Source organism: Echinops telfairi, unplaced genomic scaffold (assembly GCF_000313985.2).
Source record: "Echinops telfairi isolate 266 unplaced genomic scaffold, ASM31398v2 ScPeMD7_3;HRSCAF=10, whole genome shotgun sequence".
NCBI lineage: Eukaryota > Metazoa > Chordata > Mammalia > Afrosoricida > Tenrecidae > Echinops > Echinops telfairi.
Window position 1 is genome coordinate 32,181,697 of NW_022103899.1, and position 22,546 is coordinate 32,204,242.

Below are 22,546 nucleotides of genomic sequence, written 5' to 3' on the forward strand. Positions count from 1 at the left end.
AAGAAAGCAAAAAGTCATTACAAAGACAAGAAAAGATCAAAGTGGATCTTTGTCAGAAGAGACTCTGAAATTTGCTCTTAATCATTGAGTAGCTATATCAAAGGGAAGAAATTATGAAGTCAAAAAGTTGAACAGAAAATTTTAAAGGGCAGCTCAAGAAGACAACGCCAAATATTGTAATAAAATGTGCAAGAGTTAGAACACAAGAACATTTTCTACAGTTAGAAAACCAAAAAGGAAGAACATGCTCAGCATAAACTGAAAGAAGTAAAGAAAAATTTCAAGCCTTGAGTTTCAATATTGGAAGATTCCATGGGCAAAATATTGAATGTTGCAGGAAGTATCAAAAGAAGATGGTCCAGGGTCACTGCACCAAAAAGAACTAGTGGACTTCCACCATTTCAAGAGGTAGCATATGAGCAAGAATCAATGGTACTAACGGAAGACATTCAAGCTGCACGGAAGAGTTAGCCAAAAATAAAGCTCCAGGGATTGACGGAATACCGATGGAAATGTTTCAACAAGCTCATGAAACACCGGGAGCACTCGTTTGTCTATGCCAGGAAATTTGGGAGACAGCTACCAAGAAGACAAGTGACTGGAAGACACCCACATTTGTACCATTTGAAAGAAAGGTGACCCGACAGAAGACTCAAAATATAGAACAATATCATTGATAACATGCAAGTGAAAATTTGCGAAAGATTATCCAACAATGGTTGCAGCAGTACATTGACAGGCCAGATTCAGAAGCAGTTCTTTTTGGTACAGTGACTGTTTTGGTGCCACACTCAAATGTCCAACCCTTCGCAGCACATAACAAAGCTATCAGGAACTGTGCTACCGTGACCAACAGTGTTACAGAATACACACAGTTCTGACAAGAAAGCCCTGATGGACAAATGACTTTCAAACACAATTCTATTCAAACCAAAACATGGAAACAAAATTTTAAATGTTTAAGTCATACAAATGCATGACAGTGACTCTAAACAACCATTAATTATGTTTTGTATTAGGGATACAAAACTCCCCTATCCTATGGAAAGTTATGCTGACACCCAAGAGTTAAATCTTCCCACAGTTCAACATCACACTATTTTCTGGTTGTACCCCTCCCCCAGCAAAAAAATAAATAAACAACAGTAAGTGATTTCACATCCTAAAAAAAAGCATTTACACTTAAAAAAAATGGGATGAAGAGAGATTTCCTCCTCCTTAAAAATGTTTCTAAATACTGAGGGTCAAATGAAGGTCAAACATGATAGTGGGACAGGACAAAAGTAAAAAGAAATAGAGGAAAGAACTAGGAAGCAACAGACATTTATAGAGGCAAAAATTTAGACATGCACATATGTAAATATATTAATATATAATGATAGAGATATAGGTCTATGTACATGGATTTTAATGTTAAGCATTAAGGTAGCAGATGGGCATTGGGTCTCTACCGAAGTACTCCCTCAATGCAAGAACACTTTGTTCTAACAACCTGGGATTCTGTGATACCCAGACCTTCCCAACACAATCCTCTGAAGTAAAATGTGTGCATAAGCAAATGTGGTGAAGTATGCTTATAGTGCTCAGCTACTAAAAGATATAGCTGTCTGGGGTTTTAAAGGCTTGAAGCTGAACAAGCGGCCATCTAGCAGGGAAGCAACAAAGCCCACATGGAAGAAGCACATCAACCTGTGGGATCACAAGGTGTCGATGGCATTAGAAGACCCAAAACAAACAAATATATCGATGCAAATGGGGGTCGGCATGGAGACCAAAAGCCCATCTGTAGATAATTGGGCATTCCCTCACAGAAGGGTCACAAGGAAGGAAGGAGACAGCCAGTGTGCAGCACAGCACCAAGGAACACACAACATTCCTCTAGTTCGACTTATCATGACCCCAGTTCTACCTTACAAATACGGCTAGACTGGAACACATACACAGGTACACATGAGGACTCTCAACACATGGAATCCAGGACAGATAGCCCCTCAGGAACAGCAATGGGAGCAGCAATACCATGAGGGTAGGGAGAAGGTGGGGGGAGAAGGGGGAGAAACAGGGAGTACAATGACACACAATCCCCCATCCCCTAGGGGGATGAATAACAATAACGTGGACAAAAGGAGACAGCAGGTGGTGTAAGATGTGAAAGTAATAATAATTTATAATTTATCAGGGGTCCATGAGGATGGGAGGGTGGGGGAGGGAGGGAAAAAAAGAGGAGCTGATACCAAGGGCTCAAACCAAAACAAAATCTTCTGAAAATGATGAAGGCAACATATGTACAAAAGGTGCCTGATGATGGATAGATTGTTATAAGAGCTGTAAGAGCCCCCAATAAAATGATTTATTTATCATAATTAAAAAATGTTTCTAGAGCTACTAAAAACTTGCATTTACAAAATAGTTGATACAAATTTTCCTCTGGATTGGAGAAGGGAGCTAACAAGGCCCACTGAGAAGACACAGTAGATAAACGTGAATGAGACTTTGGCTTCTTTACCTCCTGCTTCACCGGAGGCTGGCATCTCGTTTTTCATTTGCACATTGTCAGCAGGTCTGTCTTCTTTAGTTCCTTGGTTAGCTGCTTCAGCCTGTTTTCCCTTTGCTCCCCTTTCCCTTTTCTGTCCCAGAATTTACCCTGTCCTGCTGCCTTTACTTCGTCTCCACCTTTGCAGGCACAAGTTTGCTGACAACCTCGCCCATCTTCTCTTGGGCTCCTCCTTCACACCTCCTTCAGCTGAGCGGACCTTCCTTTCTGGCATCTTGGCTGTGGGGAGGGTGCCTGCCTGCTGGATGCCTGTGGACACCGAGGCACCAAGAGCATTCTCATAGCTAGCTTGTCTGGTTGCTGCCGCTCTGCCCACAGCCCAAACTGCTAGGACCCTTGGTGGGGCCAAGCCATGGTATTTTCAGTCATCTCAAAGTGCATGTTAAAGTTGGACATTGACTAAGGAAGACGAAAAAAGTATTCATGTACCTGAATTATGGTGCTGGCAAAGAGTGCTGCAGGTAGCAGGGAAGGGCAAAAGAACAAGCAAATCTGTCTTGGAAGACGTACAGCCAGAATGCTCCTTAGAGGCAAGGATGGCGAGGCATTGTCTCAAGTGCTTCGAACATGCTGTCAGGAGACCAGCCCTGGGAGGCCATCCTGCTTGGTGCAGGGGAGGAGCAGTGAGAAAGAGAAGTCCTTCACCACGATGGATTGATACAGTGGCTGCATCAATGGTCTCAGGCATAGAGCAACTGTGAGTCTGAACCCGGAGTGGGCAGTTTCCTTCTCTCGTCCATAGGGTCACTATGGGTCAGAACCTACCCGATGGCACCTCACACCATGTTCTGAAGCCCAAAGCCTTAACCAACTGCCGTACCTCCTGCCAGTAGGTCTTCTAAGTGTCACACTTGCAAAATCTCCAAGTCTGTTCTAGTCCCCATTCCTTCTACTCGTACATTTCTTCAGAGGGCTACCTTGAGGCGGTTATTCACGTGTCCTGAATATGGGCACGTACAGTGACAGGTCCCAAGGTTCTAGGAGTGTATGAGGTCAAGAACAAGTCAGCCTCATCAAGAAAACTTCTGTGTGGGGATGGTTCCTGCTGTTAATACGTCACAACTGTGGCAGGGGGAGGTTGTGCTGATCTTTGAGGGGAGATTGTAGGCATTGGAAGCGATGCTCCAGAAAATAAATGTTGTTTTGTGCATTGAAAAAAATAACAGAGAGAGACATTGGCTCTGAGATTATATTTAGTCTAAATGGTTTATGCTTTTGGAGAAAGCAAACATGAACCATTGCGTTTACTTAGTAATCAGCTCTTCTCCGGTTAATATCGTTTCAAAGTATGTGGGGAAACAACAGCAAAAGAGAAGTTACTAGATTCAGCATGCAGTCTGGAGGGCCAGGCAGTGGCTTCTGGAACGTCATCACTCTTGGTAGAGGGAAGTGTGGGCTGGTTGTGTGTTGGGAGTGGAGTCTACCGGACTGTACTTGAATACCTGCGCTATAGTTTATTAGCTGACAAACCCTGAGAGAATTAGCATCTTTTCTGAGCCTGTGAATTAAAAAAAATAATTAAAAAATAGATTACATAGAACTGTTGCCTAAATATCTGACCATGACCATTTATAATTACAATATTCCGCTTTTTGACCATAGCTTCCAAATCTCTTTGCTTCCCTTTTGGGCACTAACTACAACCACCAATTCTCTTTGGATAACAAGCTTGAATATCCTATCAAGATCTCTGCGCAGTATTTAACTGAATCACAGATGTTATGAAAATTAACCAGTTTGTCTAATCATAAACAACCGTATAATATTCCCCTAGAGTCCTTGATAAAAGATATTTAAAAAAATGTTTACTATGCCATGTTGGAATTAATGCAACAGCAATTGCTTGACTGGCTATACGCCGAGACAACAGGGAAAGGACCACCTCCCCTTGGATGAGCCGCCTCCACCCAGCCCAGGTACAGAATGTCACAATGAAAACTACGCTACTTCACAGCAAGATTTATTAATACATCCAAAAGAAAGAAAAGATCATTTTGTCACACTATATACAGATAATACATACAGTGTTTTTATACACATATTACAGCGTTTTTACACAAGAAAAATATACATAAAAATGTAAACTTTTGTATACAAAAACCCTTAAACAAATTAAACAAGGACCAGATAACAAAAGGAGACCAATCCATTATTTCATCAAATTTTTAAAACAGTAATACAGTACATTCATTGAGATATATATGAAAAATGCGAGCCATCTCTTCTTGTTTAAAGGGAAATTACAAACCCAAAAGTCCATCCATCACTAACCACCCGTGATTGTGCCCCCCTGACCACCAGCCCCGCTCCACCCCTTTGCCACAGGGGATCTTTCGTCGAGCTGGGGACTCTGTCCTCCCCACAGCTGCCCATCTCATCTAGCTTCCAGTCTGTGCAGAAACAAGTGGCTCCTAGTTTTTGTGCATAAAAATGTTTCCAGCCACTCTGAAGCACAAATACTGACAAGAGGAGAGATTCAGTTTGTAAGTTCCCTTTAAGCAGCGTCTGTCTTTTTTGGTAAAGGTTTGTTTTAACATGTATGGCCTATTACACACTTTATGTGCCGAGGCGGAGGAGGGCACCAAAAGAAAGGGATTGGAGAACTGCTAGTCCTTGCTACCGTAAATTACTTTGTTAGGAGAGGTTGGGTTTTGTTTTTAATGTGCAACCTGTCTGTCCTTGTCTGGTTTGAAATCTGCTACCTCACCTTTGATTTCCCACTGCAACTTGGTTTCAATTTACAGGTCAGCACTCTAGTCGGTACCCTACCATTGCCAAGAGAAATGTTGTTAGAGGCTGCTTCTGATATCAGGTTCTAGATAAGGTATGCGATAAGATCATCCATGCTCCTCCCCCTCCCCTCCCCCCCATCCCACGCCCAGGTGTCGCCTCAAGGTGTGAATCCTCCACTGCTTCCGGGAGCATCTTACAATCCACGGCTGTCCACCCACCTTCTCTCTGTAAGGTTTGGGGGTGTAATCTGCTGCCATTGTATCACAAAAATAAAACGCCAAATGTTTGTTTGCTTCTTTTTTAATGTGCTTGCATTCGGTATGTCAAATTGATACACCCATGAAAAATACCCGAATCTGTGGGGAATAAGAATTCAATCTACATCAAGTACACGCAGACTCGGGGTTCTTCGTGGGGGGGAAAAAAGCAAAACTAAACAAAAAAGCTGGGTGAGGACCTATAAGAGAATAAACGAAAAACAGCTTAAGACAGCTTCATGAGAGATCTGCCTGTTGCCAAAGCTGAACTCTGAACAAGGCAGAGTAAGAATTAGGCGATGTATCTCCCTGCAGCTAGAGTAGTTAGCTTCCTCCTGCACAATGATCTCAAAGATCATTCTTTATTAATGAAAGGAAGAGGACAACTGGTGAATTAATTTGATCTAGGAGATGGTGGATGGCACAGACTAATGGAAGTGTGAGGACAGTTTTGTTTAACTGAAGTCAACAGACGAGGCTGCGCGCAGTCCGTGTCTGGGCGGGTTCTTGGTTTCTGCTATGGGACAGATGGCATGTTCGGTTTTTGTTTTCTAAATGACAGTCTCCCTTTCGATTAAAAAACAATAAAAGGCGAAGGAAGATAAATAAATAACATGTGGATGTCTTTAGATGCGACTTTCAAATGTTCTTTAAATAATTTTTTATAATGAATTTTAAATCATTACACATAACTGCTAGTGCAGTGACAATATTCCAGTAGGGCAGCATTTTGCTAAATGTAAAAGATTGCCATTTAAAACTCATACATATACATGTGTATATATACAGCATATTAACACTATTTATATACATATATCTAGAGAGCAACATTGCATTGCCTTTGAATATCTATATATCTACTCCCACAATATATACTGGAGACATACTGTGTGAGTATATATGAAAGTATATGTACACATGCTCCAACATGTATATATACACTTTTGTCTGTGTGTGCATAAGAGCTTTAAAGGCACAATATATAGGGATGCAAGTTTTCTAGAGAGCTGCAGCCAGGTTCAAACAGAATTTCACAATGTGAGACAGGTCCAAAGGAAATGTAGCAAATTCATTATACATGATCTCATTAGAGCAGTTTCATGAGGAAAATTAGTTAAGTTACAGAATTCAAAAGACTTTGTATAACTTGGTAGGTTTTCCAATAAAATGAAAATGGTAATTTATGATAAACTGTAAAACAAATCAAACATCTTAAAAGTCAAATTATAACAAGAGACGAGGAAATGAACCCAAGACCAATACCAATGTTCTTTTTTCAAGCTAAATTAATGGCCCCAAATTATCTGGATAAAAACTTCCAATCAGAACTATTTGGGAGATTGGTTTTATTAATTTACTGAAGACAAAGATGAATGTGGAATTCTCAAAGTTACCATTAAAAAAAATGTTACCAAAAACTTCTGGGGAATTCAGAGATAAAAATGTAACTGAGATGTTACTGGAAGAATATGCTTCAGCCAGGTGCTTCTGGCTAGAACACATCCAATTCAGGAGAAAGAAGACGAGGGAGTTGGCTTTTAGAATGGGAGACGGACTGGGAGCAGGCAGAGAGAATGATGAAGACCCGCGGTCCTGCAAGAGCAGTTCTGACACATATTCACTTCTAACAAGCAGAAACCGACCGATTCAAAGGCCTTCCATCGAGTGTACGCTGATGATGCGCTCTGGGCAGTCACCTCCTCTGGTTCAGAAAGTCACCCAGAATTTCCACAGCTAGATAATCTTGCTTAATAAAGGCTGTTTACCAATTATACACACACAATTTTTTAGGGAAGTATATGTATATAGCTTTATCTATACACACATAATACGTGTGTATATATAGATTTATACAAATGTATAAATAAACATAATACTTTTCGATCTTTTCATGGACAAGGCAAGTTCACATTCAGCAAAGTGCCACCACACCCCATAGACACATCTCTGTACAGATATACACAAAAGGGTCCATTTGCGCCCTTCAATCAGGGGGAGGTTTTTTTGTTTTGTTTTGTTTTCTAGCAAATCCCATTAACCAGCCACTGAAGGGAGAAGTGGCACCAGTACGAACTCCCTTCTTTCATTTGCATGCATATGTACAAGAAATGTGCTGAATCTTTAAAATCCACAAAGCAAGAGTGAATATGAAGCTGGGAAATGTTGCAAAAGTACAATTGTAAAAACACAACTTATAAAGCTTTCCTAGGTCTTGATTCTATTTAAAATGAAGTAAATGAAGCTTTAAAGACAGCCACAAACTCAGGTGTATTAGAAGTTGTTTTGACATACTGCAAAGTACATGATTTTTCAATATTAAAATAAATATGATTAGAGCATTTAAAAACAAATCTATTTCTGAAAATTTCAGATCATTGGATGCTCTCATACTAAACGTATATAGCACAATGACAACTTAATCCTCAAAATATAGGAATGTATGTTTAAAAAATTCCCGGTAAAATTGGATGGTAGCAGAGTTTTTCCTATTGCCAAATTACGGGGGAGAGAGACCTTCTAGCCTCATAAGCAATAACACAACCGAGTCATTTTAAAAACAAAAATTTGGGGGAATTCCTGGACTCATCCCACCCTTGAAATATGCAATGGTGAAATTATCCCACCAACTATTTAAACAAAGCAGTCCCTTCCAAAAAAATCAATATAAAATTAAAAGCATCACATTTTTCTTAATTTCATCAAAAAAAGATCACCAATATCTTCTAGCTCAAAGTATAAAGAAATAGATGATTAACATGAAAATGGTCTACTAGCTCTCTGGTCCCACCACCCCAAGAAATAAAAAGAGCAGGTGTCTGCTCTTTTCTGTGTCTGTCCTGTTTTTATGCCCCAAACCGAGGCTGGCCTTAGAACTTGCCGCTTCTCGTGCCATTTTAAAAACATAGCATAATATAAGTTAATCAAAAGGTTAAAATAAAATACACATGATATCAGAACTAGCCTTTTAATAGGACACAATGAAGAATTTGGTGTACTTACACAACAGAGAGAGTTGAGACAGTAACTCCGATTACCTTAACTAAATAAATCCTATTTCTACATTCTGTTACCTTCCTCTATTTTTACCCAAGCACACACTCATCTCTCGCACACACAACATCCACCTCTAATGCGTATTTTTGCATGTATGTAAAAACACATGACATGTACATGCACACAAGTATTTGAAGTCTATATTTAAGTCACAGTGGGAATTCCTTAGTGAGGGGGAATAAAAAGTTCCTGAATAAGACACTGATAACATCTAGTTTTATTATTTTCATTCTATTTTACTTCCCAACTTACAGATAAACTGTAAATGAAAGAATGACTCTGTAGGAAATAAAAGGCCTTAAAAACTTGTTTACAAATTCCAGCTACAGTAGTTGGAGTTTTATGTGATCTATGTATTTCTATTTACCCTGTAACTAAGCTTCTAGCCATCTTAGTGTAAACCACAGATCGTTTACTAAAGAGCATGATTCTCAACAGTTCTGGGAGCAGAAATAAATGGTCTAAAGGTGTTGTTCTACATTTGGAGGCCCCGGGATACCCTTTCATTTGATATATCTGCAAGGTAGCAAGGGATAGCTATACACCTTGACACGGCAGAGATCCAGTGTAAAAAGGTGCTTCACTAGTTTGTTTCACAAAAAAAAAAAAAAAAAAAGCTCATATATAACTTTAGCTATTAAACACATAGGCAACATAATTCATTACACTCAATACAGCTTTAGTATAAAACTTATAATTTATGAGGTGATGTTAATAGCATAAATTAATATACCTTTTCTCTTAAAATCTACAATAAGTATTCTGAAAGTTCATTGGGGAAGTAAATTTTTAAATAAAAGGCTTAAAGCTGTGCATGGCGGGGAAGGATTCTGGGTGCTGAAGCTGACATGAGGCTGGAGGAGAAAGGAAAGGAGTCCTATGCGAGCGAGACATCGTGGACTGGGAAGCCAAGGGGGTTGCTCTTCCCTGCACTCGCTGTAGTTTCCCTTAAAAGGATGTTCCCCCACCCCACCCCCCGGGAATAAACTGCCCTAAGCTTCCATAAGGAATCCCTGAGACACACTCAATACTATACAGTGAAAAGAATAATCACTGTGAGAGGAACCTATTCAACCCTTCCAAATGGATGAAGGCGAAGTCAACAAGTACCAAGCTTTCTGTAATTTCAGCACTCTCCACCGGAGCCAGTGGTACCTTAGAGATGCGGGCTGGAGTCGTTTCAGGGCAAATCAGTTTGTTCCTCAAGTCAGAGCAATGGTGTGGCATTTAGCTGCTTTGGGGCCTTCCGTACTTGGACTGCATGCTGAACACTTTCCCAAGGGGAACTTTGGGTGCATATAGAGCTTACTTCAGTGGTCCCCGGCTTAAAACAAAACAAGACAGAAAACAAAGGCAAGAAGAGGGCTCTGTTACTCTTAGGCCAGGATCAGTCCAGAGCTAGTGTGAGCGTGCAGACTTGAGTTAGGGGAGGGCAGGGGCCAGCAGGCAGAGGGAAGAAGGAAAGCCGAGCTGCCCGGGGGAGCTTATGAGTCACGGGAGTTTTGCTTGAAATGTTGTTCCTCAGACTAAACTTTTGATGACCAAAACTTGGGTTTGATTACCCTTCAAACTAGCCCAACACTCACAATGTTAGGGAACTTGGAGTAAAGAAAGTCTGACCCAGTTTTTCTCTCGGGCACGCCACTGTGCAGACTCCCGGAACACCTACGAGCCGGGATGAAAGGCCACTTTTGCTGGAAAGAAGGCCCCGACCTGACCCGCAATCCCAGTGATTGACAGGAACTGAGAGACAGTAACTTCCACGACGCTTTCCCTTACTAACTCACTGGCTGGTGGGCGGGTCGGAAAGGGGCAGGGAGGGGTGGGGTACTTAGTGATAAAGGAGTCCGTTCTTCACCGGGGGTTCTTCGCAGATCTTAAAATGTTATTTGAATCACCCACCAGATGTGGGTTTCCGTTCTCTCCAGGATACGCTATCTAGGAAGGCTTATAGCGTTCATGATGTAAAGAAAGCATTTAATTGCTTTACTTTTCTTCAGAATGCCAGTGAAAGTTTAATTATTTGCAATTTATTGAGAGAGAAAAAAACTATGTTCTTTCATATATCTGTATATATCTTTCATATATTTAGGAAAGAATACAGATGTACTTCTTGTTAGGAAAACACTCTTGAAGCAAGGTTGATGTTGCTGATGGAACAGATACCAATGCAGGCTGCTCAGGAACTCTTCAAATTGTCTGATTAAATTGCAGATTTCTGTTGCCTACTGATGAGAGTACTAGATTAGATTTTTCTACATACCAGATTAAGACTTTGTAATAGAATTTTAAAAGAAGGCTAAAGTGAGAATGAAAAAATGGAAAGGCAGGCACCTAAAAAAATTTAAAAACAAACGTCAAAGCCATTGAATAATTAGTGTTATTAATAACCGCACCTGTTTGTAAGACCAATTCATAACAGTCTTTCAATGGAACTTGAAGAAAAGGCAAGCACCTCACAAAGCATCCCTGCTGCCGTTTACTGAACTCCACCACGCAGCACTCCAGGGCACCGGCAGGACTTCAGGCAAAAATCAATGCGGGAACTAGCAGGAGGGAATTTACCTGCAAGCGCTCAAATTCTAGGGCCCTTTTATCAGAACTAAGCAGTGGTGGTCAAGAGAAATGGAAATGTTTCATAGAAGGAGAAATGTGCAGTAAGGGGACCTGTGTGTGTCAAGGACACCATTTCCGTCCTCATCAGAGAGCCATCTCTGTCACTGTTGCCTGTGTTCATAGATTGGTAAGAACTCGGATGGAGGGGAAGTTTTAGTGTTACTAGAGAAAATGGCCATTCTTCGTGCTGAGCGAGTGGGCTGATTTGCAGTAACTCATCAGCCATTGAAGAAATAAGGCTCATATACAATAACTTGGCAAAGATAAAGTTTGGGATTTCTTTAGTCTTAAGTCACTCAAGACATAAACACCCACTTTAGGGAAGACAAACAAAGTAAAACCGACACTCTCTTACTTGATCTCTACATCGACTATTGGTTTTTCATTAAATTATAGTCTCCTCGTGGATGGGCACTAGGCATACCACACTGCCTGCCAACATGACATTTCTCAGGAAGTCATTCATGAAGCAGTACACATGGTAGGTCATACAGAAAATAACCCTTCGCCGCATAAGCTATGGGATGGTATAAGAAAATCTTTCTGTTGCATAGTCTGTCACTGGGTGGGGAAAGTCTAATCACCATTAACTATTCTGAATTGTTCATTAGCTACATAACCTACCCGGATGTGCAAACTGATAACCCATTTTTACAGGGGGCGGGGGGAGATTAAGCACTTTTAATGAAGATGATATTGACCACTGTGTAGAGAGGAAAGCAGAGAAAAGCCATCTCTTCTTCAGGTGCTGCAGATCACAGCCAGCGAACGGCATCCGTGAAAACGGAGTTCCAGGTCTCTATCATCTGCAGCGACGTTGTAAATGAAATCACATAACAAAATGTAACTGGCCTGCTGCATCCATGGTCCCAAAAGAGCTGCAGAAACAGAGTGAACCTTCTTTGCCACTATTCCTCATGCATTCAACACTAGAATAAAAGGCTAGTTTCCACCGAATTAGGATCTAATATAAGACTGGTTTTTGATTTTAGTATTGCCTATGAGAGCATAAGTGCTATTTTAAAAAGATGCTCATTTTCATATGTCTGGAGTCAAACCACTTCATTCCTCTCTTTACATATCAGCAGCAACCCTACTGGCAAGACTCGACCCTTCCACTAGCTGGAAGGCGTGCAGAGCGCGTTCTCTGCACTCGCACCCAGGCGCCCGTCTCCTCCCCGGTGCCACTTAGAGCAAGCGGCAAGGGCAGAGCGAATCGCAAGCGTGGACACACTAGCTTTGAAGCCGATGAAGTGAGAGGGAAAGTCTGTTTTTGCCAACTCCTCAACCCCAACACGGGCACCTTCTGAGGGTGCCCTTTCCTCAGCCACAGCACTGGCATCTGAACAAAAGTGAATTGACTCCAAGTTTTTGGTGTGAAGCTATAACCGGCAACATTCCTGATCATTTCGTGCCTCCTTACTAGAAAGCTGAGAAGGGCTATTAAACGCATGTAGAACAGGAAACTGCAAACAATAGTGTGCAACTTACTGCAAAAACTCAGTTTTGAGAACTGAAGAATTGTAAGCAGCTAACATGAAGGACAAATGGTCAGAAAAGCCCTGACTTTCTTTCCGTTTGCTGGTGGAGGAGGGAGTGAGTCGGCGGGAGGCGACAGGGAACCGCTGGTTGTGCAGTTCTCTAGGGCTGACTGTAATGGGGGTGCAAATGGTTTCACCAACTAAACCCCACCTTTGAACACAGGCGACCACTCACCGTCGTCCGGGTACAGTACGGCACAATGGGAACGGTTACTAAAAGGGTCACAGGTGAGGAACAGTCAGGTGATATATTCTCACTGTTCAGAGTAGAAATTTATGGCAGTACCAAATAGAATTTTGCTCTGTGACATAATTTATAATTTAGAAAGTTTTCAGTCTGCAAAAAAGGCAAAGTTATTAAAAATAAATCTTTCAATTGACTTTCATGATTTAAAAACAAAAACTCCAAGAAAAAAAGAAACCTCAATATATTACAAAACATCTTTTTGGCCCACAAAAAGAAACTTCAATAAATACAAAATGGGGCGGGCGTATCATGATTTCCTACAGTCATGTGACATCCCCCTCCAATAACCCCAGGCACGTGGTTATCTGCATAATGCCTGCTGGTCACCCTCAGTCCTTTAAAGAACAATGGGAAAAGCTTTCCAAAGAAGGGGCTGCTTAGGACTAGCACGGCAGAAAGGGAATACATCTAGGAAGTAAGAAAATACATCCAAATCTTTACCTATTCAAAAGGAATCAAGCTCAAACGCTCCCTGACAAATGAATTATTGTACTACATCATTAATAGATATGTTTTCTCTACTCATCTTTTAAAATATATATATATGTAAATTAAACTAGACTCAGGTATAAATAGCCAATGGTATTTCAGGGGACAGTGAAGCTTCTCAGCAAAAGTAGCGGACAGACGTCTTTCCGATCTAATCCCACTCTTCTCTGAGAGAACAGAAAAAAGGAAAAAAGAAAGCAGGCAAGAAGAAAGAAGAAGCCTCACATGTTCCTTTCAAAGTTACCAACGTACTCAGCTACCACCCAATATGATTTAACCCCAAAATCAACGATCTCCCAATTTACTGAGACCTAAATATTTAAAAATGATTTTAAAAGTACCAAAGAATACTTTGTATGCATGTCTAATTTCCATTTTCGGCTTTGAAAGAAACTCTAAAATGTGTATCCTTTAGATATGACACATCACTTCACAGCTGATACATTGATTCTACAAGTGTCTTCAACATTTTACAAATCTCACCAAAGAATCACAACTGTAAACATGAAAAATTCCAAAGCAAAAAATGGACCAAGGAGTTCACAGAGCCCATCTTTCCGGACCTATCTGACTTGGCCTGCTTCCCACATAAAAATGCTCTGTCCCCATTACACCTTGCAAATGTATTCCACGAGAGAGACTTACTCAGAAAGGCGGCATGACTGGGCCTCACTCAGCTTCTCAGCAGCCCTCCCGTCACTCCAGGTGAGCTTCTCCCGCCCTACCTCCATCAGGGACACAATGCAGCGTTTGGTGACCTATTTCTCCTTGGGCTAACCTTTTTGGCAGGAAAGGGCCGTGCTATTTACACAACCAGATCGCCACCCTCTCTGGTCAGGAAACTTTAGTGAAGTCAGTGGGAAAGGATGGCCCGCCCCCCCCCACCCCCTTATTAAGGTTGAGACGTGAGAAAGGGGGAAAGTCTAGGAACAACAACAACGGGACAGGTGCTTCCTGCCCTGCACAAACACACGCACAGGCGTGCACACACATACACACAGGTGGCCATGTTCCTTCTCAGTTACACATGGTCACAGTAGGAATGGAATCCTGGCCTCAGTGTGGTGCTGAGCCATCGGTACTCAGCCAGGGTCTTCTGCTGCCTCCGCGAATGTCTGCTACCTCTTATACGGGAACGCAATTCATAGGATCACCTTATCTAAAACCACTCATTTAAAAACCTGGCAATAGAATGGAAAGCGTTGATCTGAATACTAGGAAACAGTAAAGGGCACTGGTAATCTGAGGTATCTTCCACTTCTAGGACTCGCTGCTAAAAATCGATTCTATCCAGTCACTGTGCTGAATCACTAAGGACACCAGGGGGGCGGGACCTGCCAGAGGGATGAGCACCAGTGCAAAGGAGGGAGCACACGTGAACACTGACGCAAGGTCCACTGCAGGGCAACTTGCTCAACTAGGAAACCGTGTTCCCCTCTAGGCCCCATCTGTTGTTTTAAAATCTTGGTGAGGAAAAGGGGAGGGCTGTTAAGGAGGAAACAAGGATAGGAAACACGGGGCTCCCCACGGGCCTGCAGACACACAGACACGCTCACTTAGGGGAGGTAAAGGGGGAAGATGCGTTATTGGTACTTGTAGCTGTGGCACCTGTTACAGTGAAGCCTGTAGGAGGGGCTATCGAGCTGTGGCTGGGCTGCAGGTCCTTCGGAATGCCACTGTGAGAACTCAGCTGGTGGCCAAAGGCTGCGCTGAACTGAGGGAGCTGCTGCTTGGGGGAGGTGGAGGCCATGAGTTCAGCAGAAGGCCCCAGGCCACTGAAGCTGGTCTGTGGCAACCCTGGAAGCACACTGGAGCTGCTGGGGGTCACGGTGGCGAAGGCAGGCTGTGTGGTCTCTGAGTTCGAGGTGGTGGGTGGCGTGGAGAGGGACGTGGAAAGAAGATGTCCATCTGCGCTGAGAAGGTTGCTGAAGGGGGAGGCATCTCCGAGGTTAACAGGGAGATTCCCCCAGTGAGTTCTGGGGTTTACCACTCCTCCAAGTGGCACCTCAAGTTGGGTTGGGAGCAAGTGCTGCGCCATGATGGGCATCTCTGCGGAGAAGGTAGCTGCCATACTGTCACCAGAGAAAGACGCTGTGTGCGGGGAGGTGATATGGTCACTGTAGGGAGACGGCACGGGCTCACTGTCATAATGGCTTCCCTGGGGCGAGGAGTGTGAATGATCACTGCTGTATTGCTGTCGTGAGGTGATTAGGTCATCTGCCTTGCTCAGCAGCTGGGCAGGATGTGGCCTCTGGGAGGCATGGCTGCCATCGTGAAGCCCATGAAACTGTCCTGGGAAGGCTCTTTCCCCAAGTGCACTCTGGCTGATCAGAGTGGCAGAAGTAAGGCCAACGTTGGCTGGGGCAGAGAACTGCCCCTGGATCTGCCCTGCCAGGGGGGTAGGTGAGTTAGACAAGGTAGCAGAACGGAGCAGGTTCTCATCCAGCTCTAGACTAGAAAAACTATCAGGTACGATGCGCCCATTCAATAGCTCGCCTAGGTCTGTGTTTACTTCTCGGCTCAAGGACTGAATTCCTGACGCTCCAGTAGCCGTGGAGAATACCCCTATTCCTCTGTCTGATAACTCCTGGACTGGCACACCATCTGACTGGGTCAGTACCCCAATGGTACTCAGGCACTCGAGAGAAGTGACAGCCTGCAGGGCCCGTTCAAGCTCTTCGGCCTCTTCGGTCGTAGGGAGGAGGTCTCCATTTTTCCCTGGGTAAACAAAAGCCATCAAGAATGAGTATCCAGGTCATCTCCCCATGATCACAAATGGGCTCTCTCTTAACCGTCTGTAACCATCTGCTATCATCAGAGCGTTCCTGTGGAAAGAGCAGTTTTAAGGGTTGGGTAGGAAGGAAAGAGGTCTGCGGTGCCAAGCTGTCCCAGAACTTGAATTGCTTACCATCTTCAGTTCACTGACAGCCCCCAAAAGATACTTACCGAAGCGTTAAATTATGAATAAGTCCTAGGTTCATAATTTAATACTCAGGGTAACTATTTGATCATACATAGGTGCTTTTTTAAACCTACAATCAAAGTTATGAAAATAGAAGATGTTTCCTATCATTCAGATTTTAGACAGGAGGCTGTGTGGGAAAAGTCCACCCCTGGTTCTTCTGCGTGTAGCCTCTTCCAGCTGGAGGGCAAGCGTGGAAGACCAGCACAGAGAATCCCCGCAGACTCCACCGCAACACCGTGGACGAGCTCGGCTCACTGCGTGGTGACCTTTCTAAGTATGTCTGCTTGACCCTCTCATGCCCAGCCCCATTCCTCATTCCTCTCCACTTCTAACTAGCAACCGCACACCAGAAGCCCACAGACCCACTCTAATGATATTTCCAACAGAGAACATCGACTGTTAGAAACTTAATTTATCACAACAAAAACGTCCAACTCCAAGAGTAGAAATTTGGTGGGCTTAGACAAATTTTGTTTTGTGAAAAGTGCACTTCAAGTGAAGCAGAGGGTGGGATAATAAAATGAGAGATCAATCAATGCATTTTTTTTTTTGCTCAAGAAAAAACTAAGGTAAACCAATTCATTTGAAAGGAATGTAATACAAACACAAGTATCAAGCTATCAAGCTAACAAGCCCACAGCACGGCTAGACACATGACACACTCTTCACCTCCTGAACAAAGTGAGACTTTCTCGGCAGAGTTCTCTTTTCTATTTATATTGGAAGACATTAGGTGCGAGAAGGAAGAATATTTCAAACACATCTTAATAAAACTCTATGTCCTTTCTTATAAATTTGTGACAAAAGCCAGCTCTCTTGGATCAAAATACTGACCATACCTTCAAAAAAATCAAAATCTTGTAAGTCATCAGGTAGCCGTGGCAGGACGTCGGAAAAGTCCTCCTGGTTCAATTCCAAGTCATGTGGAATGTCAGTGATCTCATTGGCAATGTCGTCCGGCAACTCATCAGCACTCAGCTCTGGCGTGGATGGGCTCCTGGGGAAGATGACATCGTTGAGCCCACCACTCCCCTGGTGCCTTCCCTCCAATGCCACCAAGGCATGGCCATTGCACACGAAGGGAACCGTCTGCTGTTTTAACTCTCCTGTGTGGACTTCAGATATGGAATGCTAATGTATAAAACCTGCCTATTTTCCTGTTTTCAGAGAAAGAAATCTGAAAGCAGGACCTTTACAAAAAGGGAGGCCTCACCATACATACATAGGCACCTATCAGCCACCCTTAGTTACCCCTTCTGTTAAGACAAAACGTTACCAGTGTTTTAACTTCACATTAGTGGAATATATCCCAGTTAGACACAGCAGTATATTTTAATACTTTTTGAGTAGAGTCTCAAATCTAGTTAGAATTATAATAATACATGCAATAAACAAACAAAACTGAAATGGTAACGGAAACAGAAGCCTCAGGTATCTGGTTCATCCCCACCCCCCCTGCCAAAGTCAATAATGCATCAGACTTCTGATGGAACATTTCTGTTGGAACACATTATAGAATTCCTGTTTAAACAGGGAAGTCTGATAGCATGCCATTAAACTCTCAATGTAGCATCTATTCTCTTTGTCATCATCAGAGCTATATTTGAGCTCTAACCCAGTCAGATTGTTGGTAAAAGCTGTATCAAACTGTGCACCATCTAGACGGAAGGGCCGAGACGTTGGTGCAGCCTATCTCCACCACCATGCTGCCCCAGGGAGCTAGATGCTCTGAGCAGCACCAGAAGGGAGAAAGGGAAGGCAGGCACTGTTCTGACACTGACCGGATCTGGGAGGCCTCCACTGGCAGTGAGACGCTGGTGGGCATGCTGAGGTTCCCTTGGGGCACTGCAGGGGGGATGGGTTTTTGGGGTCGACGAGGTCCACGCCGTCTCTTCTTCTTGTGTTTTTTGGTAAGTGCAGGAGGCTTGGTTTTTTTCCTGGGTTTCCTCTGCTGCTGGTGCTGAACTTTACGAGAGCTATCTCCTCTCAAGAAATTATCCTTTGGAATGAATAAGGGAGTATTTTTACACTGAGATTATCTGAAGGTGAAAATTTTGACAACTGACTAAAAATATACTTACATCTTTTCATAGCCTGGATAACCCCTAAAACATATGTAAACAATAAGAGCAATAGCTGAAAAATTAAGTGTGTTCAATTCAAATTAATTTAGTGACTATATAATGAGTTCAACCCAAATTTAAAGATGTTGTGATGGGTTCTGTAATATATATTTTAACTTTTAATTTGTGCCCTTAAAGAAGTTATCTTGTATTAGGAAATCCACAAATTCAAGTAAATATCAATACAGTATGGAGAAAATTGGGTAAGCATGATATAAAAACCTCCATGTTACACACAAATGAGAACTATTGTCAGTTTGGTGAGATAGAAGGATAAGTAGGATTGTGAAGTGGGAGAAAGGTCATTTTTAATGGAAGGAAATGGCTCAAATAAGAAAAGGAACAGTCAACAATTGGGCATGGTTGACATTGGGATGTAGTGGGGACGAAGCAGAAAAGCAAGCAGTAAATATGCGTAGAAATAAAGCATGCATGTATGGCTTTGAGTACGCTGTTCAGGTTTTTAAACTTTTTACGGGCAGTGGAGAGTCCGTTTTGAAGGGAGGAGAAACACCGGTCGACATACGTTTTAGCAGATTGACCTCCTGGCAGCAACACAAGAGGCCCGTGAGTGGACACAGTAGGTCCAGTGTAGAGCTACAACAGGCGATAAAAGATAAATGGCCAAGGGCAATGGGAGTATGAATGGACAAGTAAGGGCCTCTCAAGACGGATTTCTCAGGATTCGATGGCTTCCTGAATGTGGAGAGGGTGAAGGGAATGTCAAGCTTTCAGATGCCTCCTGGGTTGCCTCTAGCTTGGGTGACTGATAAATATGACATCATAAACTGGGACAGATAGCTCAACAAACACGTTTCAAAACAGATGATTCATAAAACAAACAAGGACAAAAGAAGTTCTTGGCGCAGAAGAAGCTGGTGAACTACCGGCCGGGAAACTGAGGGACTGAATATTTAACGGAGTCACCCTCGTTTTACACTTGCTCAATGGAGGAAGCCCAACGCCAGACCACTATTATGTGCGCCAACAGCCACACTTTGTATCAGCAGCTGTGTGCAAACCATTTCTGCCACTTAGGGTCCTTCGTTTGACACTTGGTGACAAAGTCAGAATCAAAATGTTAAGCTGGGAAGTCCCAAATGCTAAGCAGTTCAGTGCCCAATGCAGTTCCACAAAAAGCTTGTGAGGGAAAAACTGTCTTACTCAACTCTTCAGTAGCGAAAGCACTCAGCAATACCATGCAAATAGCTGAAAAACTCAGCAAGTGTGTGATGGTTGAACATAATAGCAACACACGTATTTAAGATGACTAAATACAGTATATTCTCGAGTATCAGCCAACCCGAATATCAGCCGAGGCACCTAATTTACCTCAAAAACTGCATTAAAAATGTGCTGAAGGGGAAGGGAGTGGGAAGAAATGGGGAACGGATATCAGGGACTCAAGTGGGAAGAGAATGCTTTAAAAATGATGATGGCGTCATATGTGCAAATGTGCTTGACACACTGGATGAATGCATGGATTGTGATAAGAGATATAAGACAGCCCAGTAAAAGTATTTATAAATAAATAAATAAAAATGCACTGGAAAACTCAGCTTATACATGATACATATGGTCATTTAGATATTTCACTCAGACTTACTGCTCCTTCAAATTATTCCGAATTCATTAGGGCTTATGATAGTAGCATTAAGTAAAGCAATTACTAGGCTAAATGACTGTAGAAAGGTTTGTTTTTTGATCAAAATTGCATCAATCCAAGACATTCTCAGAATTGCATACCAAAAAAACCCCAAAAGCCTAGAGAAATGGGGACAAAAAATGAACTAGAAAAATTTGCTATTTGTAAGGAAATACTAACTTTTTAAATGAACAGAGATTAGAGTCAAGAGAAATAGTCAACAGCCACTAGTATTTAACTACTAAATACCTCTAGAAGAGCATTTAAAATTAAAATGGTGGGTAATGACCAGCTTCTTTTATTTTTAACGTGAAATCAGACACATAAAAATGTCAGGGAGTAAAAGTGAGTCTTTTTCCATGAACTCTTTGTTCTGGTGGTTTATATACCAGGCCACAAAGTATTTCCTCTGGCGTGCTCTTGCCAGTTTGAAATAAAATCTGAACTTACCATTTTTTGGGCATGTTCTTCACACAGAGGCGTCTGGTGTGTAATGTCAAACACTGGCACAGAACACTGCTGCCCATCAGCAAACTTGGCCGTGCAGCTTGAGAAGAGCTGCTGAGAGCGATTCAAGAGGATATCTGTGTGTGGCTGAAGTTAAGAACAAAGTACTCTGAGACGGAACCCCATGGAATGACTCGATTCCTACAGAGGAGTAACTTCTCTCCTGCACGTGCTACCTCCCGCCGGACACGCGTCCGAATTTGAATTTTCTACTTCACATTTCTAACCCCAAACTCTCAATGTGTGAAATCTTACCTCCACATCAAAACTTGATTAAAAAAAAAAAAAATCTCTGTACTACTGTTAAACTTGGGATATTGGCTCTCTATCACGTTGTGCATTCATATTTTCAGCCACCAACTTCCACGTCCACAGGACTTACGTTAAGCCTACTAAGGAAGTCTTTCTGTTTCTCCATTACGTTTTTATAGTGATGGTTATTTATAAAGCCATCACTGCAGAAAAACTGATACTGAGAAAGCGGTGAAAATGCAACTCCAAGAACAGGAAGACGGTATAGAACAAACTACTGCTACCGTATCAATAATAAAATGCTCCTCCACTGCAAATGTGAAGAAAAGAGAGGATTAGGATCCGCCGGCGAGAGTCCCCTGCAGTGTTTCCTCAAGTGGATTCTTTCTTACCTTCTCTCATTCCTAGACAGTGCTGTCTGTTACATTGTTACCTGTCACTCATCTCTCGTAGGTGCTGTAGTCACTCCAAGTAGTGAAACACACCTACAGCGAAGAGGACCTGAGCGTCCAGCGTTTTGCTAGCAAAAGCTCATTTACAGTCACTGGAAGAACGGGTTATTTGCTCTAAATTTTGCAAGGTTTAATGTGATTCTCGAATAAATAATCACAATGCTATATGTAGAAAAAATTACCCAGAGAACTTCATAAAAATTAGAAGTTAAATTATGCCACAGGCCCAGTTCTGTTAGTACTTCTGCTCAGAGGATACGCCGGAAACAATGTCTCGTGAACGGGAGGGCTCTGTCCGTGCAGGCTTCCCCTTTCACAGCTCCACTGCAGGCTGCCGGCTCCGCCTCTCGCAACGTGGTCCGCCTTATGCTAAGGAAGGGCAGAGACAAAATCACTTGTTAAACAGAACGTCATGAATCCAAGGTCATTTTCAATATATGTTACCACTCTGTAACGCCCGTATTCCAACTAGCTCCAACAGTCATCAAGCAAAATGCAAATGAGGTAAAGAAAGCGGGTATCACAATGACCAGTTCCAGTGATTTCCCTGATCTACTGACCAGCAAAGCAAATAATCACATATTTCAAATATGTCTACTTGGTTTTACATAACAATCTGGTTCCTGATTCTGCACTAGGTAGCAAGAGAAAGAAGTGACGTAGAATGTGATACTAGAGTCGGCCAGACCCTGTTCTGAACCTCAGCTCTACCTCTTACTTGCTGTGTGACTTGATTAACTAGCCTCCCTTGAGCCTCAAGTTCCTCACCTGTAAAGGAGAGAGAGCAAGGGTACCTTCAGCCAATAGGTTGCTGAGAACGTCTGAGACGCTTATCCAGGTACAGGATGGTGCGTGGTCGTTAGTCAATGGGAGTGGCAGGGCAGACTGTCAGTCGATGCTCTGGAGAAGGGGAGGTACTAGAGGCTACAGTCACCCGTGAAGTACTACCCTGCACACTCGCGGACAGTGCTAAACACGCCACAGCCACGAAGAGAGAGCACTCTCAAGGGCTTCCTAGCTTTGTGCGATACACAATGAAAATTAGGGTACGTTTTTAAGAGTGACTATAATGAAAACCAGTATGTAGAGAAAACTAAAATAATTTCAAAAA

General features: G+C 42.6%; 1 protein-coding gene across 1 annotated transcript in view; it reads right to left on the reverse strand.

Moving 5' to 3' along the window:
- Window positions 1–14,396: 14,396 nt before the first annotated feature.
- The window catches only part of INO80D (INO80 complex subunit D), a 28,336-nt gene continuing 20,186 nt past the window's right edge, over window positions 14,397–22,546 (reverse strand). Inside the window, exons 6-10 of the mRNA XM_004701558.2 lie at window positions 21,695–21,804; window positions 20,675–20,808; window positions 18,238–18,455; window positions 17,296–17,453; window positions 14,397–16,209 (exon numbers count right to left, since the gene is read on the reverse strand). Coding sequence (XP_004701615.1) covers window positions 15,044–16,209; window positions 17,296–17,453; window positions 18,238–18,455; window positions 20,675–20,808; window positions 21,695–21,804 — 1,786 coding nt within the window. The 3' untranslated portion in view covers window positions 14,397–15,043. The remainder of the gene's footprint in view (window positions 16,210–17,295; window positions 17,454–18,237; window positions 18,456–20,674; window positions 20,809–21,694; window positions 21,805–22,546) is intronic.